Below are 25,619 nucleotides of genomic sequence, written 5' to 3' on the forward strand. Positions count from 1 at the left end.
CCCTTTTTCGAGGTTAGTATACTGTGCCTCTGTCTAACAGTGACACAGAAGTGATACCCGGGGTAAACCTACGATCTCCCATCCACTCATCAAGATTCCTCTTGAAGAGAGTCAATGAGGGACTCTGCCTAACCTGGACTGGGATTTTATTCCAGAGTGAAGGGAGCCTCTGGGTTATGAATCTGTCCCTCCAGCATGTCCTATTTATTTCAGTGCTGAGGTTCATGTCTCTCAAGCGCGTAGCTCGATGGGATTTTGATTTTCTGAGGTGCAGCATGTCCATTAATTCTGGGTTGGACATGGCTTTATATGTCAGGCACAGATCGCCTCTGAGCAGGCGGTATGCCACTGAGTAGAGCTGGAGTTTCTTTAACCGGGCAGCATATGGCATCTGTTTGAGCCCTTTGATCCTCTTGGTGAGGTACTTTTGGGGTCTTTCCAGTTGCTGCAGGTGTCTGGAAAGGTACATCCCAAAAGGGGCATTGTACTCGATTATGGGCCTGATGAGGGATGAGTAAAGAGGCACGAGGACCTCCCCTTATCTAGATGTGAATCCCTTCATGAATAGGTGGGCTATATAAAATGTTTTTCTAACCACTTTGGCCACGTGGTTGTCAAATGAGAGATTGCTATCAACTTGGGTCCCCAGGTCCCTAATTACTTCTTCCAGATTAATGGATTACCACCTATGTGGTAATTTGTGGGCACTTTGTTTTTGCCAAAGGGAATGACTATACACTTTTTGGCGTTTAGCTTGAGGCCATGGCTCTGGCACCAGTTGTCTGTTTCTATGAGGCCCTTTTGGAGGATGCTTGTGTCGGCTGGAGAGTCGATTATGGCGCCCAGTTTGCAGTCATCTGCGAACTTGGTCAGCCACAGTCCTTCCATGTTGGCCTGTACCTCTGAGAAATATATACCGAACAAGAGAGGTCCCAGGACTGAGCCTTGTGGGACGCCACTGGTAACTGGTTTGGAGTCTGACATGGCTCCAGCAATTCTAACCATGTGGGTTCTGTCCTTGAGCCAATTTGCAACCCATCTAGTGACATAAGGGTTTATATTTAAACTGGTGAACTTATCTATAATGCCCGAGTGGGGTACTGTATCGAAGACTTTTGCGAGGTCCAGGTAGGCTGTGTGGACCACCTTTCCCCTCGTCAATGGCCTTGGTGACTGTTTCAAAGAAATCGACCAGGTTTAAGAGGCAGGATCTGCCCTTAACAAAGCCGAACTGGGTAGGATCCAGTGTCTGTAGGTCCCCAGTATCTTTATTTATAAGGTCCATGATGATCCTTTCCATAGCTTTGCAGACCAAGCTAGTCAGGCTTATGGGGCGATAGTTTCCAGGATCCGCTGAGGCACCACCTTTGTGGAGAGGGACCACCGTTGCTGTACGCCACTCTTTGGGTACATATCCTGTAGTAAGGCTGAGATTTAACAGTAGTTTTATGTTTGGGTTTAGCTCTTCTTCGACTTCATGTAGGACGCAGCCCGGGACACCGTCTGGTCCCATTGATGCTGTGTTTTTTGCTTTGGAGAGGGCGGCTCTTACCTGAGCATCTGAGATGTCAGGGGGGCAGTACTCTGCTGAGATAGATATCTGCCCTTTTGGTGGGGAAGGGGGGGGGGGGAGTTTGCGCTGAACCTGTCAGCTAGGATGTTGGCAATGTCTGTGGGTTCGGTGTATTTTTTGTCATTTTGGACTAATTCTGAGCATATCTGGGAATTCCCACCCAGGTTCCTAACATAACTAAAGAAAGCCTTGTGATTATCCTTAGTGTCCTCTGCAATTTTTCTCTCGAAGCTGGCCTTAGACGATTTTATGAGTGCCCGTAGTTTTTTGCTAATACTGATCAGAGATGCCTTCCCTTTTTGGGATTTTGCTCTATCATGTAGTAGCTTCCTCCTTCTATTGTATAGTCTGTTTATGGTTTTGGTTAGATATTTGAGCCTTGGTGGGTGGAGTCAGGCAGGTCAGCCAAAGGTTTAGTGACCTCAGGCAAAAGGGCCAGGGCATACTTGGACATATGTGTCTGGTAATTTACTGCCCTAAAGGCCAAAGTAGCAGATGTGTAGACATTTTACCAATGCGCTCCACTGTCTTACTGTCCTTGCATTTAATCAGGAATTTACCCCCTTCAGGGACTTTATAGAATCTGTCAGTCCTTTGAGGGACAGGTTGCTGGGAATCTGGATTCACAGAGGCTGCACTGAAAGCATCCAAGAAGGCTGGTAAAACTGGAGGAATAGCAGAAGGGGCAGGGGTGTCCATCTGGAAGAGCTCGTAGTATCTTTTTTGGACCTCTGATATTCCAGAGGAATCTCATTTAAAATATTCTCTCATTTTTGAGATAGTCTCAGCAAAGGTGACGTCCTCTCCAGGTGAGTTTGCCTCAGTAGATTGCTCCTCTGGGGAAGCATACCCAAGAGGGGAGGGCATCTGGGACACATAAGAAAGAGAATCCTCTGAAGAAGAGTCTGAGGAATCCTCAGCTTCCGGTTGGTGCGTGTTATCAGCCTGAGACCTGGGACTAAGGAGAGGAGGGGGAGCCAGTGAAGGAGGAGGCATAGCAGGCCTTAAGCCATAAAAGCATTAAATAGGCTCTGGGAAAAAGCCTGCCAGTCCAGTTGGCTTTCTGCAGGAGGGGAAGCATATTTAGTCTTTTGCTTCTTTTTCAAGGAAGGCCTAGAGGACGTAGGAGCTAAGGCAGGCATAGATTCTGTTTGTTCAGAAGAGGAGGAAGAGCCTGTCTGGACGACCATAAGAAGCCTAGGTTCACCCTCATCGTTGGCAACAGACATCGGCAAGGCCTCCCCGGATGTGCTTTCCACCCTAGTTTCTGCGACCTCCCGAATGGTACCCGCTATACCTGTTTCGGCAGATTCCAAATGCTCCTCCAGGCGAACATCAGCCACAGGAGGGATGTTGGGTGGATGAGGTGTAGCAGCAGATTCAGGCCTGGAAACTTTGGCCTTCTTCTTAGGTGGTTCTACGGTCTGACCGAACGGGTCCTCCATCGCTAGTAGCAAGCATTTAAGACGTTGGTTTTCCAGGTAAATATTAAGGGCATGTAGATGCCTGCGGAGTGATGGTAGCGTGTAGACAACTAAGCAGAAAATACAGAGCTCATGGGCATCCATATAGGGGATCTGATGTCCGCATATGCACTTTCCTTTCCTGGCTGACATGAACAAACAAGCATGCAGTAACTTAAAAGAAAAAGAAAAAACAGCCCCAACAGAGTATTTATATTTTAATTTAAAGATCCGACAGCACGAAGAGCTGAAGTTTAACTTGCGGCAGAGACGTCCTGAGGAAAGGTACATGCAGACATCACTTTTATGGCCCATGCCCCCTCGGCCAATGTCAGACATCCCATCTACATAGCAGTGACTAGAAGCTTTTGTATACTGGCTGTAAGTTTGTGTAGCTAGCAGAGAATAACCCAAGGGTTTGGAATACTGTAACATGAGAATAGGACATCTGTGGATACCTTGTAGCCTGTAATGAAATATAACTGGAGCAAGACACTTTGTGAACACTCTTGGGTCAGTGGATAGTCCACATGTTAAGGCAGGGAAAGGATAACATTATCCCGGGCCCACAAAATCTTAAATAACATGAAGTTTCAATGAAGAGGAATGTGATAAGTATCTTTTAAGTCTAGTTTTACCAGGAAACTTGAAAGTGGAAGAAGAGGTAACATGTTGTGTAGTGGTTTAACTTAAAATTAGGGCACCATCACCAACAGGTTTAGGAAAGAAAGATCCAAAACTGGTCGCCAAGAATTTTCTTTCTTTCTTTTGCACTAAGAATATATCCTTTCCCACCTGAGGAGGAGGAAACTGGTTCCATCACTCTGTGGAACAGCACATACGAAGACCTGATAGAAAAGGAGAGTCTTGTTCTACAGAATGAGGAGTGACCCCCTGGATCTCATTTTTCACATCTTCTAGGAGGTTCTGAGAACTCAGACAAACGTCCTCAAAATAGTACCGGTGGCCATAACTGTGGAAGTAGTATCAAATGAGTAACACACACTGTAAACTACGAGCTGTGATTTGAACAATGGAAGAAACTAAATAATTTAAAGCAGATATTTCCTCACAAGTAGAGAATGCAGAAAAAACATTCCTCAATAATTTCACAATTATCAGAACAAACTATCATATGAGCTTGACTATTCAAAATTCAAAGATGCAGAAGTGTACACTTTTCCCCCATACTTACCAATAATCTTCCCATCCATGTGTCAGACAGAACAGAATTGGAATTAACCAAATGCTTAGCAATAGCAGGATTAACAAAAGCTACAGCTGCTTGGGCAGGTTTGGGGAAGACTGTATAAATACTTTAAACAATGAAGAACTTTATACATTCTACCTGCCTTTTTAGGGGCAGCAGGCAGACTGTAAGGAAACCTTCATGCAATGGCGCACACACATCAGTAAGAACAGGCAGAACAGGGGGAATAGGAGAAGGTTCTAGAAATTCGTTGTACAATAGCTCACAGTATTTTCTGAGACACTAAGAAACCTCAGCATCCATCCAATGAAAACACTGCCACATTATGGAAATAGTTTCAGAGAAACAGGGAGAATCAGAAACTGACTTTTCCCAGAGTCTGAATACAAAAACTAAGAAAACCCTATATCTGTCCCCCTCATCGTGTCCAGATTCAAAATCTTGAATTTCTTCAGAAAAAGAGGAATCCCTCATTCTTTTACCAGAAATTACTTTACAAGGATTAATAGCATGAATTAAACCCTGAGGCAGACCCAGTAAACTACTTTCTAAGGAAATTTGAGGAGGCGTAGAAACATGTTTCTTTTTAACAGGAAAAATGGGGCCAACAGTGTTGTTAACGGTGACAGCAGAAGCAACAGATAGTTTCACTGGGAATGGGCACAAGATTCTAACTAAACAGGAAGGCATTTTTTTGTTCCCTCTCCAAAGACTGACAAGAGTGACTTTCCCTTGTCCCAAGAGGGGACCCCAAAAGCCAAAGGACATGGTTAATACACAGTCTACAAGTCAGTTAACCATGTCCTCTGTGACTAACCCACAGTCTATAGCAGCTGTAGGTGCTACACTAGAGGGATCCAAGGAAAAGATGAGTGCTCTGAGGAACAAGCTAAGGCCACAACACAGTCAGCTACCTATGGATGAGGCAAAATGCTAGCCTGCAGGTGTGGAAAATGGCAATCAAGGATAAGAAGTGCATTTCTTTATCTCAATCCTCCCGAGCCAAATTTAATGGAGAGAAAAACTATGGGTTAATGCTTGCTCATGAAATCTAAGTCAACAGCTCTCTGTCAGTACTGGAACACACAGTTCTTTCTTGACAAATGTTAGAAATCATAGAGGGTTCACACTTTCTGTTTGTACCTCCAGTAGAGGGGGTTACTGCAGATAAACTAATAATGGCAGAGGATCATCTATGCCTACCAGCTGTGATATTGGACTGGTGATAACATTACGTTAGGTTCAACATCTGCAAGGGAGTCTACACAAATGTGACACTCATGACAATAAGGTTTATGGGTCCTATATCTGCAGAGATGCATATAGGTTTGAGATGGCAAATAAAAGCAGTTAAAAATACAACACTGCAGGAAACCATTGTGAAGTTTCACAATAGTATTATAAAGGTCATGGGACTGAGTAAATGGAAGTGATCACTGTGACAGCAGTTGTTGGGAAAGATACTGGTCCAGAATCACTTTCTCAGTCTTCCATCCCTCCCGCTGATATCAGCACACCCACTGATGTACAATCATTTGTTAACCATGTAAATAATCTTAAATAACAACACAGAATGACAGTTTAGAGCAGCCAATCAACTTAAATATATTTAAGAAACAGGAAGAAGCTAGAAAGTATGGAGAATGCTCAAGTGGACACAAGAAAGTATGGAAAAATAACAACACAGTAAGAGAAGTTTAGGATTGAAGTGCACAGACACTGGAATGGTGAGGCCAAAGACTTATCAAGTGAGGAAACAGGCAACCACTGGAGGAAAGCTCCAACAGAATTTCTCTACTTTTCACCTTCTCGCTTCCTATGGGAAGCAGCAGCCTTATAATGGTCACTAATGACTGTATGTCTTACTTCTCTAGTCCAACAATTTGGCTGGCAGGTTAGAAGCAGCAGCTGGAGTGACATTCCAGCATCTGAAATGCCTTCTGAAGGAAATGGAATTTAACAAGTTAGGCATTTCTCAAAATGTCTGGGCTGAATTGCAGACACAAAAGACAGCACCACTCATCATGCTAACAGCTCAGGCACAACAAAAGAGCAAAACTATCTTAAAGAAGCTGCCACTAACCATAAGCAAACTTACTAATGTTCCAGACTTAAAAGACAGGAGAAGGAAATTAAAATGGATAACAAAAAATTAACTGAAATAAATAATCAGGGTGAATGAAAGCTGCAGTCTACTGCTGAATTTTGACTGCAGTATGGTGAAAACTAGTATGTACTAGCACTATGGCATTATCTACTATAGAAAAGCTGCTGAAGTCAAGACTGGTGCTAGGTTATGGTACCAGCAACAAACACTGGAAATAAATTTAATAGCCACACAGATGCTTGCAGTGAGATAAGTTTTGCTGGCACAGGGAGAAAAGCCGTGACTATAACCCAAGCGTCCACCTGAAGGAGTTAGCAATGCTCTCTTTACTTTGGGAGGAGGGCTGCGTAATGATGCCACAACTGAACAGTACCAAAATATTCACAATGAATCACAGAAGGACAGTTTAGAGTAGCTGTATAATCACTGGGAACTGGAACAGTGGTAGATCAGGAGAAGCCACAAAGCCACAGTGATCCCCCACCCCTATCCCTCAATCTGAGAAATTTCCACCATGGGTTTGCAATAAAAAAAAAAATCTAACTGCTGGATGTATCTCAAGAAATACCTCAACATCAAATAGACATTAGAAATATTCATACATTTAGAGAAATCTGAGGAAAATTTAAACAAACAAGTAAACATCTAAACTGATTTAGAGTTGGGACACAAACTACATTATTCAGTATATGCACATCCTCATCACATTTTTAAAATGCTGCTTTGCTACTATTTCAATGACAAATCAAATTATCAGTTAAAATAAGTAAGCAACATAATTCTAATATAACTACTTGATTTAAAAGAACATTGATAAGACGAAGAATGCTGACCAATAATCACTCAGACCATTAAAACATGTACCACTCTTTCTAGCAAGGGAAAAGCCTTATCTGCTAAAGTAAGGAACAGAACTATCAGCACAACCATCTCACAGAAAATCTGAATGTGTATTCCCAAATGAAAAATTACAGCATCAGTTTGCTGACAAAAATAACTGAATGATCATGTCTGATGATAAAACTGGAAAATTTGCTGTGAAGACCTTACAAGCATTATTTTACATAACATTACTTAACTAAATACATAATAAAAGGCATTGTAAAGATACTTTATATTCCCATGCCCTCTTCATTCACTATACATTAGAAAGAGAGAGCAGGTTGCTAAAATTAATTCAATGATTTGCACTATCAGACACAAACTGTTCAGGCTTACACATGCCAGCAGTGAAAGGATGATAAACTAAATATATACCTCCCAAATTAAGTATTACAGTATAAGCAGATGAAGTAAAGCAAGATCAATTACTTTGTACCACATCTATAGGCAAAAAAACATTTGTGTGTATATATATAGATATATATATATATATATATATATATATACACACACACACACACACACAGATTATATATATATATATATATATATATATATATATATATATATACACACACACAGATTATATATATATATATATATATATATATATATATATATATATATATACACACACACACACACACACAAACACTCTTCAGATAGCACTGTCATAAAACTTACCTTTCTGTTTTTCTTTTCTATACTTCAACATATCTTTGTTCATGTAATTTGTTGTACGTAAAATATCCTCAAGGAAAAGTTCTTTCACTTCAAATGGTTTTCCTGGAACTAATAAATACAATGACAGATAAATATTTACTGCTGTAATTTACTACCTTACAAAGAAAATCTTTGTCCATACGTAACAGTACAAGACTGCAATAACAAAATAGCAAGTTCAGTGGTCACTTAAATAAAAAATGCACACACAAATAGGACAAGTTAATACCCTGACTGCAAATTGTTCCAAATAAAGAAAATGCATACAAATGACCAAAAAATCAAAGCAAGGATATTTACAGCATGGACCTGTTAAATGAATGCTGATTCAATATTCTTAGATATAATAGTGTTATATTTACTAATATATGCTTACCAGAAAAGAGCAAATGGGTAATAAATACCCATTTTCAGTGGAGATCTAGGGAGAAAAGCTCCAGTGAGTTAGATAACACCAAATAAAACGGTAGTATAGATGTAATTAAAAACATAATACATACAATGTGACTATGGAATACACTTGATACAACAAAGCAGGAGAAGACACTAGTGAGGTAATAATAAAAATAAATAAATTTAGGTGACTTCAGCCTCTTTTACTTTTGAAAAAATAAAAAAACATTGACACTGCTGTATAAATTATATACTAAATCAACATCACAACAATCTTGGATTAAGTAAATGTGTGTGAAGGAATCAAAGGACATAATACCTTTTGTAATAAATCAGTACAAAAGTGTAAACCCCCAAAAGTTTAATTCATAGTAGATATGATGCTTAACATTCTTAAATGTTTAAACAATTTTAGTCAGTCCAAGATAATGGCACAACAATCCACTACAAAGGCAATATTTTCAAAGCCTTCAAATAAAGTCAACATTACAACAATCCCAACAACAACATAATGTAAAGAATATCTTCGTCAACAGAAAAAAATCAGGTTTTAATTAATCTACTTTTTAAAAATACCAGAAGTTACTACATAGCAGAATAAAACATAGATGAACTTCAGGGACTTGAAAATCACTACTGCTTTGAAAATATCTTAATGTAGAAAAAAAATCAATATATAGTTTGAGGTGAACAAATGGGGGGGGGGGTCAAAGCTTAAAATAATGCTATGCAACCATGCAAGATAAAACATGTCCTCATTTCAAGCCATTAAACTCTTACAAAAAAAAGACCAACACGAGGAAAGGTGCAAATACAAAAAGGCTCCTAAAGTCCTACAAAACATGTTAAAAAAATGGCAGACAGCCAGCCACTCACTCATTTTTGCACTTCTAAGTATAAGTACACACTTCTATTCATTCACATAAAGTAGAGACAGGTCATAGATAAAACAGAAAAAAACAACATGTAACTTCGTCAACTGAAAAGCAAATACCACCACATTAAAACTACAGAGGCTATATACATTTCACTAGCCTTTGGCAAACTGTTGGATCAAACTAAAATTAAAAGCCATGGTATAATGCACAATGAAATGATTCTAAAGTGCACAAAAAAGTTAATTTTAGACTTCAACGATTTGTGACTAATTTGCCTGAAAATCAGACTTTTGTGAAAACAGACCAAAATTATGAGTCAAAAAATCTGGACATTCTGCGAGGGGTATGTCAGCAACTATTTCCTACAATGTTAACCAGAAAACAGAGTATAGAGAACTGCAAAGCTCAAGACAGCTTGCATCAGGAAAAAAAAGTATTAAAGGTACACAACAAGTGGAATGAACCGTATATAAAATACTAATAAAAAACAACAAAAAAACAGTCCAGGCAGCAACAGGAAAATGGTTGTCGAACAGTCCTTTTAATAAAAAATCACCACAAGCGCTTTCACCCTGACTCAAATGCAGGGCTTTTTCAAGTACAAAGAAAACACATAACACCCCTCCTATTTAAATGCCCCTGTGTGTAAAAGAGCGCCAAAACTTTTAAAGCTATAAATACATAATTCATATCTACATTTTAAAATGTTCACAAAATAGATCCAAGATAGACTAATAGCAAAATCCCTTCATAAACATGAATTTAAATACACATAAGAAATTTAAACAACATATAGGACTAAAAATTGGCACATAATACAAATACAATAAGACTTACTGAAAAATGACCCACTTATTAAAAAAAATCATCATAACTTCTCGGATCTCCTAACCAAGTACGGTTTAATGGAATTATGATCATTTAATCCTGGAGGTTGGGTTGCATTTAATTTCAATTGCCAATAAATCTCCCTACAACATAGCTAATTCTCCCAATCCCCACCACTAGGGTCTACATGAACTTGTTCCAAATTTTCAAAAAGAAACCCAGGGTGGGTGGGTTCCATGTGTAGGTGCTTATACAATGTACTGTTTAAATTATTTTTCCTAATATTATAGGTATGTTCATAAATGCATTTATTAAGTGCCCTTTCTGATTTTCCAACATAAAAACTAGAGCAACTCTTACACAAAGCCAGATATACTATACCTTTAGTGGTGCAATTACCCTTTCTAAAACACACACTATTCTTTGCGTAGTTGTTCAAGGTAACTTTTACTTTGTCACAAATGTACTTACAGTACCCGCATCTCCCACACTTTCTCGTACCCTGGTCCCCCTGTGATCTAGCCATGTTGTTATTCTTTTCAAAAAGCCTTTTTAAGTTGGTCCCTGTTTTGAAAACAAAACTTGGACTCTCCCCTACCTTGCTCGCAATGTCCTTCTTGAATCTCAGCATTTTCCAATTCCTTTTAACTAGGTCCTTAACTTCCCTAGATGCACAACTATGCTGTAAAACCAAAGCTTTCCCAAAAGTTTGATCACCAGTAAACTTTTCCTCAATAGTGCACTGAGGGGGTTACCTAAAAGGGGAAGATGTTTTACACCCCACCCCGCTATAACATCATTTGAAACCTCCTCTTATCAGGTTGGCAGGGTAAACTCTTACTTTAAATAACTCAGAAATAAATTTAATTTCAGATAAAAAATCTACTCTTTCTGAGGTCATTCTTGCTGCTCTACTCATCTGGCCCTTCACAATGCTTTGTTTCTGCTTCCAGGGATGATCATTGTTATAAGGCAAATAGGAATTGCTAAAAGTGTTCTTCCTATGAATCATACATCTTAAATCTCCATCAGTTTTATCTACCCTTACATCTAAATAGTTGATTCCTTGCTGGTCTAACTTGAATGTAAATTTTAAAAAATTAGTAGCTGAATTGAGGAACTCAAGAAAATTAGTAATAGTACTCGTTGGACCTTCCTAAATAATAAATATATTGTCCAAAAAACGGCGATATAACCTAATGTTCTTCGAGTAAACCGAATTAAACATGTACTGAAGTTCCCATCTGAGGAGGGCCAGGTTAGCATAAATGGGGGCGCAGGCTGCCCCCATAGCTACCCCTCTAACCTGTTTAAATGTCTCCCCTTCAAAAAACACAAAATTGTTTAACAGTACAATCCTCAGAAGTTCCACCAATAAGTCTGCTTCAAAGCTCAATGTAGACTTTTTTCATTCAAAATTGACCAAAATAAATCCAAACCCTCCTCTGTTGGAATACACGAAAATAAATAGACTACGTCAATGGTCAAAAAATACACTTCCCCTTAACAGGGCTGCAAGGTAAGGCCCGATAGGAAGTCCCATGAATCCTTCAATAGGTGTACAAAATCATCAGTAACATGTTTCAGGGAATGGTCCAAAAAAGTGGCTATGGAGTAGGTTTTTGATCCCTTACTTGAAACAACAGGTCTATACGGTGGATCTCTAGTACTCTTATGAATTTTAGGGATACCAAAAAAGGAAGCTATTCTAGGCTTCCTATTAATCAAAACGGTCCCCAATTTAGCATCTATTCTATTTTCTAACACTAATTCTTCAATAGCTAAATCAATTTTTCTGTAAGAAATACTGACTTCGTTAATCGATACTGGTACGTACACACTATTATTCAATATTTCAAGAATTTTACTACAATACGAAATAGTATTAACTAAAACCGTACCACCCTCTTTGTCAGGTTTCATGATTCGAATCTCTCTGTCTAAAGTGAGCTGTTCTAAAATATTTTTTTCTTCCTTAGTCAAATTGGTTTTAAAACAACACTTCTTTTTGGACTTCTTGTCCATACTAAAATTATAAATATCAGAAGCACAAACTTCCTCAAAAACTTGCAAAGCTGGGTACAGAGGAGGATTATATGTACTTGTCTTCCTAAATTGGGCTAAATCACCTACGTCCGAGTGTTCAAACAATAAAGCAAAGTTCAATTTTCTTGTAAATAATTTTGGCTCAATAAGTGTGTCACAAACATCAAACCTAACAGAGGGTACAAATTTAAAACCTTTCGCAAAAAGGGAAAAGCGTTCATGTTTAAAATTTCAACACCACTCAAGTTAAAGATTTTAAAACCATTGCACGAGTATGTCACTTTGTCTCTACCTACAACTATACCTTCCCCTTCCTATTGGTTTTCAATGGGTTCTTCCCTTTCCCCTTCCCCCCAGAAAAATCCTATTCACCAACCTCCCCTTCTTCCACACTAAGGTCAGTTGGTTCAATGAAATCTAGACCCACCTTGGGGTCTAAAAGGCTAGGGGTGTTTAAACAAAAGGAAAGTGGACTAGTACCAATTACTTCTACAAGGGCCTGTAAATTAGCCCCTTCGTCAAGCTTTTTTCCACAAGTGTTCTGACCTCGGTCAACAACCTCTAGACGATCAGATAATGTGTGTACCCTAACTTTTGAAATCTTTCCTTTAAAAATGTACTTTTACACATAGGGGCATTTAAATAGGAGGGGTGTTGTGTTTTCTGTGTACTTGAAAAAGCCTTACATTTGAGTCAGGGTGAAAGTGCTTGTGGTGATTTTTTATTAAAAGGACTGTTCGACAACCATTTTCCTGTTGCTGCCTGGACCGTTTTAGTTGTTTTTTAAAAGTATTAAAGGTAGCAGACAAAGGCCTAACTGACTATTTACACATACTCCATCAATAAGCAAGATTTCTTCTAGATAAGCATGGATCCAGGCATTACGCTAAAAACAAATAGGAGGAGTTAATGGCTGTCACATCCACAGAGGGTGCTTCACCATAAGGGAACAGACACAGGCAAACAGCAATCCCGGAGAATACATACCGCAACAGGAGAAATCAACAAACAGACAGCATTTCATCAAATATACACAAAACAAACTTTCAAAGGGAAAGAGAAAAACTAAAACTAATTTTTAAAGTTGTCAAGTCAGCGAAAGGATAAGGGTAGGAACAAATTTAAAAGGAGAAAAAAACTTTTAAAAGAATGACTTAAAAACGAACACCACACTTATCTTATAAAATGCTCGACAGCTAAGATCAACCATGTCTTTCTCGTAAAGAGGCAAATGAGATTTGAGGTAACTGAGGGTTGGTGCATTATGGGTAAGGGGAAGCTCAACAACTTTAGGTTGTAACGAGCTTTAGCAACAGCCGAGACCGACCTGAGGATCAGATTCAAATTCATCAGTTGAGGAGAGAATGAAAATTGACCATATTAAATAAGAAATGATGTACTCACCATAACATTCCATCTGTGTTGTCCATTTTCATTCTTCCTCAATATATGAGTTCGGATCTGATTCTCAGATCCAACTCAGCCGCTGTTCCACAGCTTGTGGAAATCACAAACTCTCAAGCTCCTCCCTTACCCATAATGCTGTAGTAACCCCCCCCCCCCCCTTCTCCAGATCTTGTTTGGAGCTCCCTACAGGAAAATATTCCTATATTTTACATAGTATAGAAAATCTCTTCCTGGAGCTCAAAGCAAAGGGAATTTGGTTCTTGAGACACTTTCCCGCTGTACCAGAAGTCATCAAAGAAACATAGTACGGGGATGGAAGGAGGGGAGTTGAGGAAGAATGAAAATGGACAAGACAGACTAAATCTTATGGTGAGTACATAACATCTTTATGTGATGTCAGTCTCTATGCATTCCATTCATCATGTGGGACAGAGTACCCAGATAAATGAATCCTGGGTGAACTCTAAAGATGCATATTCCTAAATACTGTAGAGCTGAAGGTTGCACTTCCCCTCAAGACCAGATCCAGTTTGTAATGAGTAATAAAGATATGAGGGTTTGGTCAAGTTGCAGCTGCACAAATATCCATGGAAGTTCTGGACAGAAAAGGCTGGTGAAGTCACCATGGACCTGGCCGAATGGGCTTTTAAGGGTCTAAGAAGAACCAAACCCAGTTTGTTATAGACGAAGGAAATACAGTCAGTCACCCAGCTTGATAAAGTTACTTTTGAAACTGGTTGACCCAATTTGGTTTCTGAAAAGGATACAAACAACTGGTAAGATTTCCTAAATTTATCAGATCTGTGCAGCTAGACACATAATTGTCTATAAACATTCAGTAAGTGCAACATGTATTCACCTTTGTTAGAGAAATTTGGAAATTATACAGGAAGATTAATGGCTTGATTAATGTTATATCCTGACACCATCTTAGATGGGAAGGTAGGAATGGTTATTTAAGAAACTATATCCTTGTGAAAAATTAATAAATGAGGCTTAGAAGATAAGGCTTGCAGTTCTGACAATCTTCTAACCAGTGTTGTGGTTATGAGAAAAATCATCTCCCAAGTCAGATATCACAACACACATTTCACTGCAGGTTCAAAAGGTCACTGAGCAAGGGCCTGTAACATTATGGTAAGATCCCAGGGTGGAGTAGGGTTCTTGAAGGGGGGCTTTGGTAACAAGGCACCTTTTATAAAGGCTTTACAAAGACGTGAAGATGCCAAGGTACAGTTATCAATTCCAATGTGAAAATTGAAGATAGCAGCTAGCTGATCCTCAATTGTAGGACTAGACCAGTCATTGAAAATGGAAGTCAGGAATTCAAGGATCTTATGTAGTGGTGCATGTGAAAAGTGGTCCAGGTCACGCAGATGTGCCCAATGGGCAAACCTTTTCCATTTGCTCTGGTAAATCTTCCAGGTAGAAGCCCTGCGAGAAGATAAAAGAAAATGGCACACTGATGAGGACAGCTTTGGCTGTCTGGCTATCAACAGAATTGGAGATACCATGCGGTTAATTTGAGGTGTGAAATGTCCGGATGAGTCATATCTGTCGGGTGAAACAAGAGGTCTGGAAATGGATCCAGTATCCAAGGTGGGTAAACAAGATGAGGCCAAAGGAAAAGGAACCAAATCTGTCAAGTCCAATTAGGGGGAATGAGGAGGACTTTGCTCTTCAATTGAGATACTTTCTGTAGGAATCTGGGTATTAAGGGAATTGGGAGGTAAGCATACAGGAGACCTGGGGGGGGGGAGGGGGCAATCTTGAAGGAGAGCATCTCTCAATGACTCACCTGGAAGACGGATTAGGGCAATGAACTTGCTGAATTTGTTGTTCTTTCTTGTTATCATGCAAATAGGTCGCAGCATGGCTGGCCCCATGGAGAAATAACTTTTTTGCCACATCTGTGTTGAGAAACCACTTGTGAGGTAATAATAAGGACCTGCTCAACTTGTACGATACCACGCTGGATTTCCTGGTATATGCATTGCTAACAAAAATTGCCTTGAAGATATTGCCCACTGCCACATTCTCAGGGCTTCCCGACACAAGGGGTATGATCTGGTCCGTCCTTGTTTGTTGACGTACCACACTAGTCACATATTGTCTGTTTGAAAAGCAATAGTCCCAGAAGGGAGAGATTCTTGGAAGGCCTACAATGCTAGGAGTACCGTTCTCATTTCCAGACCACTGATATGCAAAAGTTGGCCTCTCCGAGGGACCATGTGCATTTAACAGCCTTTCCCAGGAAATCATTCACCCCCCCACCCAATTTGGGAAGTGTCCATGGTCACTACGGCCTTGGATTGAGGAAGGATGAATGGATGACCTTGCAAAAGTTGATCTGAGTGAATCCACCACCAAAAGAATCTCTTGCAAGCCTGAGTTACATTGATCTTGTTGGACAAGATTTGATGTAAGACCACTGGGTTGCCAATGTCACTGTAGGATTCTCATATGACACCTTGCTAGTGGAAGCAGAAGTATTGCAGCTGACATGGACCCCAGAGTCCATAATACCTTGTGGGCTGCCAATTTTGAAGTGAGTGGTATGAATCCTTGGCAAGGAAAGAAATGCTATCATTGATGTCGTATTGAAATTGGTTCCTATGAATTCTACAGACTGAGAAGATTGAAGTTGAGATCTGTCATGGTTGATTGCGATGCCCAGACTGGAACAAGTCTGCAATACATAGTCTAGAGCTGTTATCAGTAGATGCTTAGTCGAGGTGGTAAGAAGCCAGTTATCTAGGTATGGAAACACTTGGAATCCCTGCAGTCTGAAGTGAGCTGCTACCACTTCCATGCATTTGGTAAAAACCCTGGCGGCTGTGATGAGACCAAAGGGAAATGCTCTGAACTAGTGACTGGCTCCCAGCCGAACGTGTAGGTATCTCCTGGACCATCTGTTCATTTTTATGTGATGACACACATCCTGGATATCTATAGAGTACATCCATTCATCCTTGCACAAGAAAGGTAACATAGACTGAACAGTGACTATCCAGAACGTGGTACACTGAAGTGACTTGTTCAGAATGTGGAGATTCAAGCTTGGCTTCCAGTCCCCTGTAATCTTTGGCATTAAAAAAGAATCTTGAATAAGTTCTGGATTATTTCTGGTCTGGGGGACCACTTGGATGACTCTCTTGTCTAACAACTTCTGTATTTCTAAAGCCACTGCTTCCCTCTGACTGGGTGGAATATCAGGAATTTTATTTCATAACGGCAGTGGAAGGAAAAAGGGAATGATATAACCTCTGGAAATTATCCTTTGCACTGACGTATCTTTCAAGTCTAGCCAGGCTCTCTGATGCAGGGATAAAGGACTCCAGACTGTCTCCAGAGTAGGACAATAGGGCCTCCTTGGAGCTGCGTTGATAGGGCTGGTCAAAATTTCTGGACCCTTGGTTATGTGAGCCTCCTCTGCCTTGTGTGCAGGGTCTTCCACTGGAGTTCCCCCCTCTGCCTCTGAGAGAAAGTACAGTTGTGTACACTTACCATAAATGTAGATGTTCGAGTGTATTCACTGTTGCAGTCATTACAATTGGGTTATCCTGCTGGCAGGCTACCCTCAGTCAGCCTGAATTCCAAAGTCTAGGTCCGGCATCGGTTGCTGTCGCCTCTTCCCTGACGTCAGTGCGCCAGGGGTATAAAAGATGCAGCCGACGCCATTTTCCTTCTTGCCCCAGATGTCGGGTGCCCCCATAAGGGTAGGCTAAAAATATGTCAATAAAACATGCATGCACCAAAGTATATATTTTGCCTTCATCTACAAGCAAATACATCACATAGGTTGTATAGAATAGAGAAGTACAGATAAGTTCCAGCAAAGAAATGGGGGATGGCGGGTGGGTAACCTGGACTGCAACAGTGAATACACTCGAACATCTACATTTGTGGTAAGTGTATACAAGTGTACTATGTTCTTCGTGTTTCACTGTTGCAGTCATTACAACTGGGTTGAATCCCAAAGCTAAGGTTGGGAGGCTGGAGCTAAATAGCATTAGGAGCAGCTATTAGAACCTGCAGAACTGCAGTGGCAAAGCCAGACCTGGATTTAGTGTAGAGTGGTAAGTGATAGTGCTTTGTGACGGTGTGCACTGAACACCAGGTAGCAGCCTCTAAAATGTCTTTGGTTGGTACTCCCCTGAGGAAGGCTGCTGAAGTGGCTGCTGCTCTGGTTGAATGTGGCCTAATGCCCTTAGGTACTGGCTTGCCATGTTGTGAATAGCAGAAACGAATGCAGTGGCCTATCCACTTTGAAATAGTTTGCTTTGAGATAGTCTTTCCTTGTGATCCTGCAGCATATGCCACTAGTAATTGCTCTGTCTTTCTGAAAGCTTTGGTTCTGTTCAAATAGAAGCGTAGCTGTCTGTGTATGTCCAAAGAATGCAGAATTCTCTCCCCCTTATTCTGTGGGTTTGGATAAAACATAGGCAGATGAATAGTTTGGTTAAGGGCCACACTGGACACTATCTTAGGCATAAATGTCGTGTTTATCGTCAGAGAAACCCTGTCAGGATAAAAAATGATAAAAGGTTCCACAGCCATGAGTGCCTGTAACTCTGAGACTCGTCTTGCAGAAGTTATTGCTAGGAGCAGAGCTGTTTTCCAAGATAAAAACTTTATATCAGCTGTAGGGGCTGGCTCAAAAGGAGGCAGGGTGAGTTTTTCCAAGACATAATTGAAGTCCCATGCAGGTATTGGTGATATCCTTGGAGGCCTTACATTTTTTGCCCCTCTGAGGTACTGCCTTAATAAAGGATGAGAAAAGATTGGTGGTTCTGTATTGTAATGAGCCGAAATGGCAGAGGCATGAATTTTTATAGATGAAAAGGATAGGCCTTTGTCCAGCATCTCAGTCAAGTATTGCAAAATCTGAATAATATTTGGTACAGCTGTGTCAATTTCTTGTGCCTGGTTCCAAGCACAGAATCCCTTCCATTTTCCAGCACAGGATTTTCTAGTAGTAGGCCTCCTGGCCTCCAAAATGACATCCATCACCGCTTTAGTGAGAGGTGTGTTTTGTATGACTACATTATCCGCCATGCTGCCAGATTTAAGGTCTTGCGTTGGCTGTGCAGGATCTGATTGTTCTGCTGGGACAGTAGATGAGGCACTTGAGGTAAGGTCCAGGCTGGGCATTGAGAGAAGTTCCTTAGGATTGGATACCAGTACTGGCGTGGCCAGTGTGGGGCAATCAGTATAATTTTTGGCTTCTCCTGTCTGACCTTTAGGAGTACCTTGGGGAGGAGAGGCAGAGGAGGAAAGGCATATACTGTTAAGTTTTTCCAGCTGAAAGATAGGGCATCCACTTTCCATGCTTGTCTGTGATAAGTCCTTGTGCAGAATCTCTTCAGTTGGCAGTTGTGAGGTGAGGCAAATAGATGTCCGGGCATCCCCATTTCCTTGTTACCATGTTGAAGACTTGTGGATCCAATTTCCACTCGTGGGATCCATGAGGTTTCTGCTTAGTTTGTCTGCCAGAGTTTTTATCTTTCCTGGAAGGAATTGTGCCTGCAGATGTACCTAGTAAGTCAATGCTGTGTCCCACAAAGTCATGGCTAGTCTGCAAAGGGGTTAAGAATGAGTGCCTCCCTGCTTGTTTATATACCACATGACCGTGGTATTGTCTGTCTTTATCAGTAGTTGTCCCGGATGAAGTAGGTCCTTGAAGGCTGTCAGGGCATTTTGAACAGCTAGCATCTCTTTTTGATTGATATGTAGATGCATTTGGTTTGCGGACCATGTGCCTTGAATACATCTTCCTGCCATGTGAGCTCCCCAGGCATAATCCGATGCATCCGTTGTTAAAGTCTGTGTGGCTGGGGGTGGAGTGAATGGCTGTCCCTTGTTCTGGTGACAGGCCTTCGCCCACCATCGAAACTCCTGTTGCAGGCAGGGAATGAGAGTAACTATTGTTTCCAGGCTGTGGCAATGTTGAGTCCAAACACTTTTTAGGTACCATTGAAGTTTCCTCATATGCAGTCTTGCATATGGAATTAGTAGAATGCAGGATGCCATGAAGCCCAAAGCCTGTAGAATTTTTCTTGCAGATAACTGGGCCTTTGTTGCCAACAGGTTGAAATAGGTAGTCAGTTGCCTTTGTTTGTCTGGCATGAGATAAGCCATCTGGGCAGTTTATTTAAGCTTGCACCCAGGAATATTATCTCTTGAGAGGGTACTAGTTTTGATTTCTGTTCGTTGACTGTATACCCTACACATGGTAGTAATCTCTTTACAAACACCAGATGCTGTAGTAGAATGTCCTTGTTCTCTGCTTGAATGAGGCAGTCATCCATGTAAGGATATATTTGTATTCCTCTTTGTCTGCAGTATGCAATTACTGGTGCCAGGCACTTTGTGAAGACCCTGGGCGCAGTAGATAAGCCAAAGGGCAGTGCAGAGAATTGGTAGTGCATTGAGCCAGCTTTGAATCTGAGGTATCTTCTGCATGTTTGTCTGATTGGGACATGCAGGAATGCCTCTTTTAGATCTAAAGTCACAAGCCAAGCCTTCTTGCCCAACATGGGCAGAAGCTGCTGTAGAGTCAACATTTTGAATTTTGGAATATCCAGATATGTGTTTAGAATAGATAGGTCCAGTATTGGTCTCCAGGCTTTGTCCTTTCTGGGTACCAAGAACTGTCTTGAATAGAATACTTGTCCCTGCTCTTGCTCTGGTACTTGTTGAATGGCCCTCATGTACATGAGGGATGAGACTTGTTTTTGTGCCTCTGCCCATTGATGTTTTGGCAGGTCTGGCCAACCGTTTGCCCTTGGCAGGGTATGGAAGTGAAACTTGTAGCCTTGTGACACTTCGTTTAAGACCCATTTGTCCTGGGTTATTATGTGCCAATTTTGAGAAAAAAGTGCTAGTTTCCCCCTTAAAGGTGCTGCCAGAAGTTAAGTGCTTGGCGCAGGCAAAGGGAAGTCATTGGGACTGTTTCCTCTATGGCTGTGATTTGTCTTCTCCAGTTTTGGAGGTGGACGCACCCCATTGTTTAGACCTGTATGAACCTTGGGGCTGGGATCTGCCTCTAGGGCATCTGTATCTGCCCCTTTGTGGCCCGTCTGACACTGGAAAGGACCAATTCTTTGTAGGCCAATGTCTGCTAAATATTGGTGGCTGTACCTGTAAGAAATCCTTGACTGTTTGCATAGATTTAGCTTTGTCCTTCATTTTCTTTAACACCTCTTCTGCTTTAACACCAAACAAAGCATCATGCTGTAATGGAGCATCTAATAATTTTGCTTTAACATGATCAGGTAGACTTTGTTCCTTTAACCAAGCATGTCTCCTAATGAAAGAACCCGTAACTGCGACCCTGCAGGAGGCCTCCAGAGAATCAAAACCACACTGCAAAGTATGCTTTCCAACTTGTTCAGCTGCATGCAATAAATCCTGCATTTCTTTGTATTCTGCACATTCAGAATTTATCAACATTTTCTGTTTAAGCAGTGACATAATATATTGCTGATATTTCAGCATATGAAACTGACAATTTAAAGCCCTTATAGCCAAGGTAGCAGAAGTGTATATCTTTTTTCCCCATCTGTCCAGTGCCCTAGAATCCCTGTCAGAGGGAGTAGGGTTTTTTGCAGTGGCAGCCTTGACCCCTTTGGGACCCTGAGAGATAGTTTCTGAGTCAGCAGCAGGGTTTTTGAAAAGGAATTTATGAGAGTCAGGAACCCTGTCGTACCTGTCCGGCTTAACAGGAGGTGGAGGTAAGGAGTCAGGGGTCAGACTGGACTCTGAAAATACATCATCTACAATGTCTAACACAGGTGGAATAGCTAGGGGCCTGTGTTGTGGTAGTAAAAGGAAGTCTCTGAGCCTTTTCTTAGATTCTGAAACATCTTGGCTCTCCCAGTGGAAATGCTCCCTCATGGTATGCAAGGTTTCTCCAAAAGAGAGAGGCTGAAGGGATAGATTCTTCAGCATCAGAATCCACATAGGGAGGAAGAGAGTATTCCTCAGAAGAGGAATCAGATGAAATGGAAACCTGAACTGAAGATTCATATTCTGTCTCTTGCCTAGGCCTCTTATCAGGAGGGGGATGGGAACCCCTGATCAAAGTAATTAGGTCTTCAGCCATTTTGAGCATCTGTTTTTTAGGCATGGAGGCCTGTCCATGAGGCTGTTGTACTTGTTTCTTTGTCTTTAAAGGTGCTTTAGTCTTTGCCTTTGAAGCTGAAGTCGTTTTAACATATAACTGAGTAGGTCTGAAAACACCCTCAGAAGCCGATGCCTGCTCAGCAGCTTTGGACCCATCTGAGGGAATAGTTTCTGAAAGTCCAATACCTTGAGCTTTCAGCGGCCTGGTTGACTCCAGGTGGGTGTCGGTAGCGGCCTGCGAGTCTAAAGTAGTGGTCATCAAGGGCACCTCACTGAGAACCGGCGACTGGCTTAGAAGAAGCCTCGTCGTCAGTTCTGGACCTCGGATGCCTGTCCTTTTCTTTGCGTTTCTTGTGAATTGCGGTAGTTGGATGGCTATCCAATGACATTGTATAGTTAAATCTTCTGCCAAAATAGTGGAATGCAAAATCGCACCGAAGCTTAATAGTGCGGTGGTTAAATCTAGCACAAAACAGACAACTAGCAACTTCGTGGTCAGGGCCTAGGCAAGGGATACAGTAAGAATGAAAGTCCTTATGAGGTATTTGCTTCCCACAAGAAATACAATTATTAACTTTTTCTGACATTGGTCTGGAGCAAGAAAAAAAGTTTCCCCAACGGGGTACTTAGCTTTTAGTGAAGACTTCAGATCTGAAATTCGAACACGAAAATCTCAGGAGTCGGCCAACTGGCACTTGCAAACTGCTTTTGCTTCGGGCACCATGCAGCAAGAAAGACTGAAGAAAATGGCGTTGGCTGCATCTTTTATACCCCTGGCGCATTGACGTCAGGGAAGAGGCGATGGCAACCGATGCCGGACCTAGACTTTGGAATTCAGGCTGACTGAGGGTAGCCTGCCAGCAGGATAAACCAATTGTAATGACTGCAACAGTGAAACACGAAGAACATCAACCTTGCTGGAGGACAGGGGTGAAGAACTTGTGTGGCAGTGAGACAAAGAAAGAGAACTCTTGACACTGGAAGGAGAGCAATCTATAATGATGTGTCCAGGTGGCATTCAATAAATTCTGTCTCTTGAGAGAGCATAAGCTAGCTTTTGGGGATGTGAACAATCTGAGCAAAAGGTCCTGGTGGTGCGATAGGAAAATGTCAGTTGTAGCTGTAAAGAGCCAATTGTCAAGATATGGGAAAACATGATCTCCACTTGGTGAGAGCGGACTGCTACTACTGCCATGACTTTGGTAAGCACCTGGGGGGCTGTGGTGAATCCAAAATGCAGAGCTCTGAAATGATAGTGGTTAGCTCCCAGACAAAACCAGATAAACCTCCTTGAATGCTTCTCTATCTTCACACGATAATATGCATCTCTGCAGTCTATTGAGCACATCCAATCTTCCTTTCTCAATACAGGTAAAATGGACTGCAGGGTGACCACTCAGAGCTCTGTCTGACTGACATATTGATTCAAATGACCCAGGTCCAAAATGGGCTTAAGTTCCCTTGTTTTCTTGGGTACTAAAAAGAACCGCAAGTAGATTCTGGATTCTATCTGGTCTACGGGGACCGGCTGGATGACTAACAGCTTGGAAATCTCTACAGCTGCAAGTTCTCCTCAACCGAGTACGACATCTGGAACTCTCTTCTTTTTGACAGGGAAAAGTGAAAATGGTGTAGAATAACCTCTAGAAATGTTTAGCACCCATGAATCTGTTGTTTTGTTTTGCCAGGCTAGTGGGTGCAAAGATAAGCATTCCCAAATTGCCTCCAAACAGCAGCAGTTGGGCAACCCTTCACAGTCTATGGAAGTTGTTTTTCACACAATGGTCCAAGAAAGCCCTGATTCTACAGTCCACCACTGCCCCTAGGTAACGTCCATTAATATTATTGCTGCTCCTCTGCCACAAGGGGGTTTTCTCTCCAGCAGTCTCCTGGTAAGGACTCTGGTATCCTGAACTGCATTCTCTTTCAAACTTGCTGATTCCAAGTATAAGATCTATGGGGTATAGAGAAATCGACGCTTACTGCAGAGAGAGTGCTTTATAGGTTCATAGGTTCATACTACGCTATCTGCCCTAGGGCATTTATAAGCCTAGCCAGAATGTGTTTGGCTTTCGCCACCCATTTTAAATTTATTTTGCTATGCCCTTTTTCGAGGTTAGTATACTGTGCCTCTGTCTAACAGTGACACAGAAGTGATACCCGGGGTAAAGTTACGATCTCTCATCCACTCATCAAGATTCCTCTTGAAGAGAGTCAATGAGGGACTCTGCCTAACCTGGACTGGGATTTTATTCCAGAGTGAAGGGAGCCTCTGGTTTATGAATCTGCCCCTCTAGCATGTCCTATTTATTTCAGTGCTGAGGTTCAAGTCTCTCGAGCGCGTAGCTCGATGGGATTTGGATTTTCTGAGGTGCAGCATGTCCATTAATTCCGGGTTGGACGTGGCTTTATACGTCAGGCACAGATCGCCTCTGAACAGGCGGTATGCCACTGAGTAGAGCTGGAGTTTCTTTAACCGAGCAGCATATGGCATCTGTTTGACCCCTTTGATCCTCTTGGTGAGGTACTTTTGGGGTCTTTCCAGTTGCTGCAGGTGTCTGGTAAGGTACATCCCAAAAGGGGCATTGTACTCAATTATGGGCCTGATGAGGCATGAGTAAAGAGGCACGATGACCTCCCCTTATCTAGATGTGAATCCCTTCATGATTAGGTGGGCTATATAAAATGTTTTTCTAACCACTTTGGCCACGTGGTTGTCAAATGAGAGATTGCTATCAACTTGGGTCCCCAGGTCCCTAATTACTTCTTCTGTACTTAATGGATTACCACCTATGTGGTAATTTGTGGGCACTTTGTTTTTGCCAAAGGGGATGACTATACACTTTTTGGCATTTAGCTTGAGGCCATGGCTCTGGCACCAGTTGTCTGTTTCTATGAGGCCCTTTTGGAGGATGCTTGTGTCGGCTGGAGAGTCAATTATGGCATCCAGTTTGCAGTCATCTGCGAACTTGGTCAGCCACAGTCCTTCCGTGTTGGCCTGTACCTCCGAGAAATATATACCGAACAAAAGAGGTCCCAGGACTGAGCCTTGTGGGACACCACTTGTAACTGGTTTGGAGTCTGACATGGCTCCAGCAATTCTAACCATGTGGGTTCTGTCCTTGAGCCAGTTTGCAATCCATCTAGTGACATAGGGGTTTATATTTAAGCTGGTGAGCTTATCTATAATGCCCGAGTGGGGTATTGTATCGAAGGCTTTTGCGAGGTCCAGGTTGGCTGTGTGGACCACCTCCCCCTCGTCAATGGCCTTGGTGACTGTTTCAAAGAAATCAACCCGGTTTAAGAGGCAGGATCTGCCCTTAACAAAGCCGAACTGGGTAGGATCCAGTGTCTGTAGGTCCCCAATATCTTTATTTATGAGGTCCATGATGATCCTTTCCATAGCTTTGCAGACCAAGCTAGTCAGGCTTATGGGGCGATAGTTTCCAGGATCCGTTGAGGCACCACCTTTATGGAGAGGGACCACTGTTGCTGTATGCCACTCTTTGGGCACATATCCTGTAGTAAGGCTGAGATTGAACAGTAGTTTTATGTTTGGGTTTAGCTCTTCTTGGAGTTCATGTAGGACGCAGCCCGGGACACCGCCTGGTCCCATTGATGCTGTTTTTTGCTTTGGAGAGGGCGGCTCTTACCTGAGCATCTGAGATGTCAGGGGGCAGCACTCTGCTGGGATAGATATTTGCCCTTTTGGTGGGGAGGGGGGGGGGGGGAGTTTGCGCTGAACCCGTCAGCTAGGATGTTGGCAATGTCTGTGGGTTCAGTGTATTTTTTGTCATTTTGGACTAATTCTGAGCATATCTGGGAATTACCACCCAGGTTCCTAACATAACTAAAGAAAGCCTTGTGATTATCCTTAGTGTCCTGTGCAATTTCTCTCTCGAAGCTGGCCTTAGACAATTTTATGAATGCCCGTAGTTTTTTGCTAATACTGATCAGTGATGCCTTCCCTTTTTGGGATTTT

At 41.8% G+C, this 25,619-nt stretch overlaps 1 protein-coding gene across 1 annotated transcript in view; it reads right to left on the bottom strand.

Annotated features, from left to right (window-relative positions):
• Nucleotides 1-25,619, bottom strand: part of YTHDC2 (YTH domain containing 2) — a 1,963,388-nt gene that overhangs the window by 1,141,460 nt on the left and 796,309 nt on the right. The window contains exon 11 of the mRNA XM_044059160.1: nt 7,920-8,027. Within this exon, the coding sequence (XP_043915095.1) occupies nt 7,920-8,027 (108 nt within the window). The remainder of the gene's footprint in view (nt 1-7,919; nt 8,028-25,619) is intronic.

The sequence above is a fragment of the Protopterus annectens genome, chromosome 17.part0 (genome assembly GCF_019279795.1).
Source record: "Protopterus annectens isolate FY-2018-M chromosome 17.part0, PAN1.0, whole genome shotgun sequence".
Taxonomy (NCBI): domain Eukaryota; kingdom Metazoa; phylum Chordata; order Ceratodontiformes; family Protopteridae; genus Protopterus; species Protopterus annectens.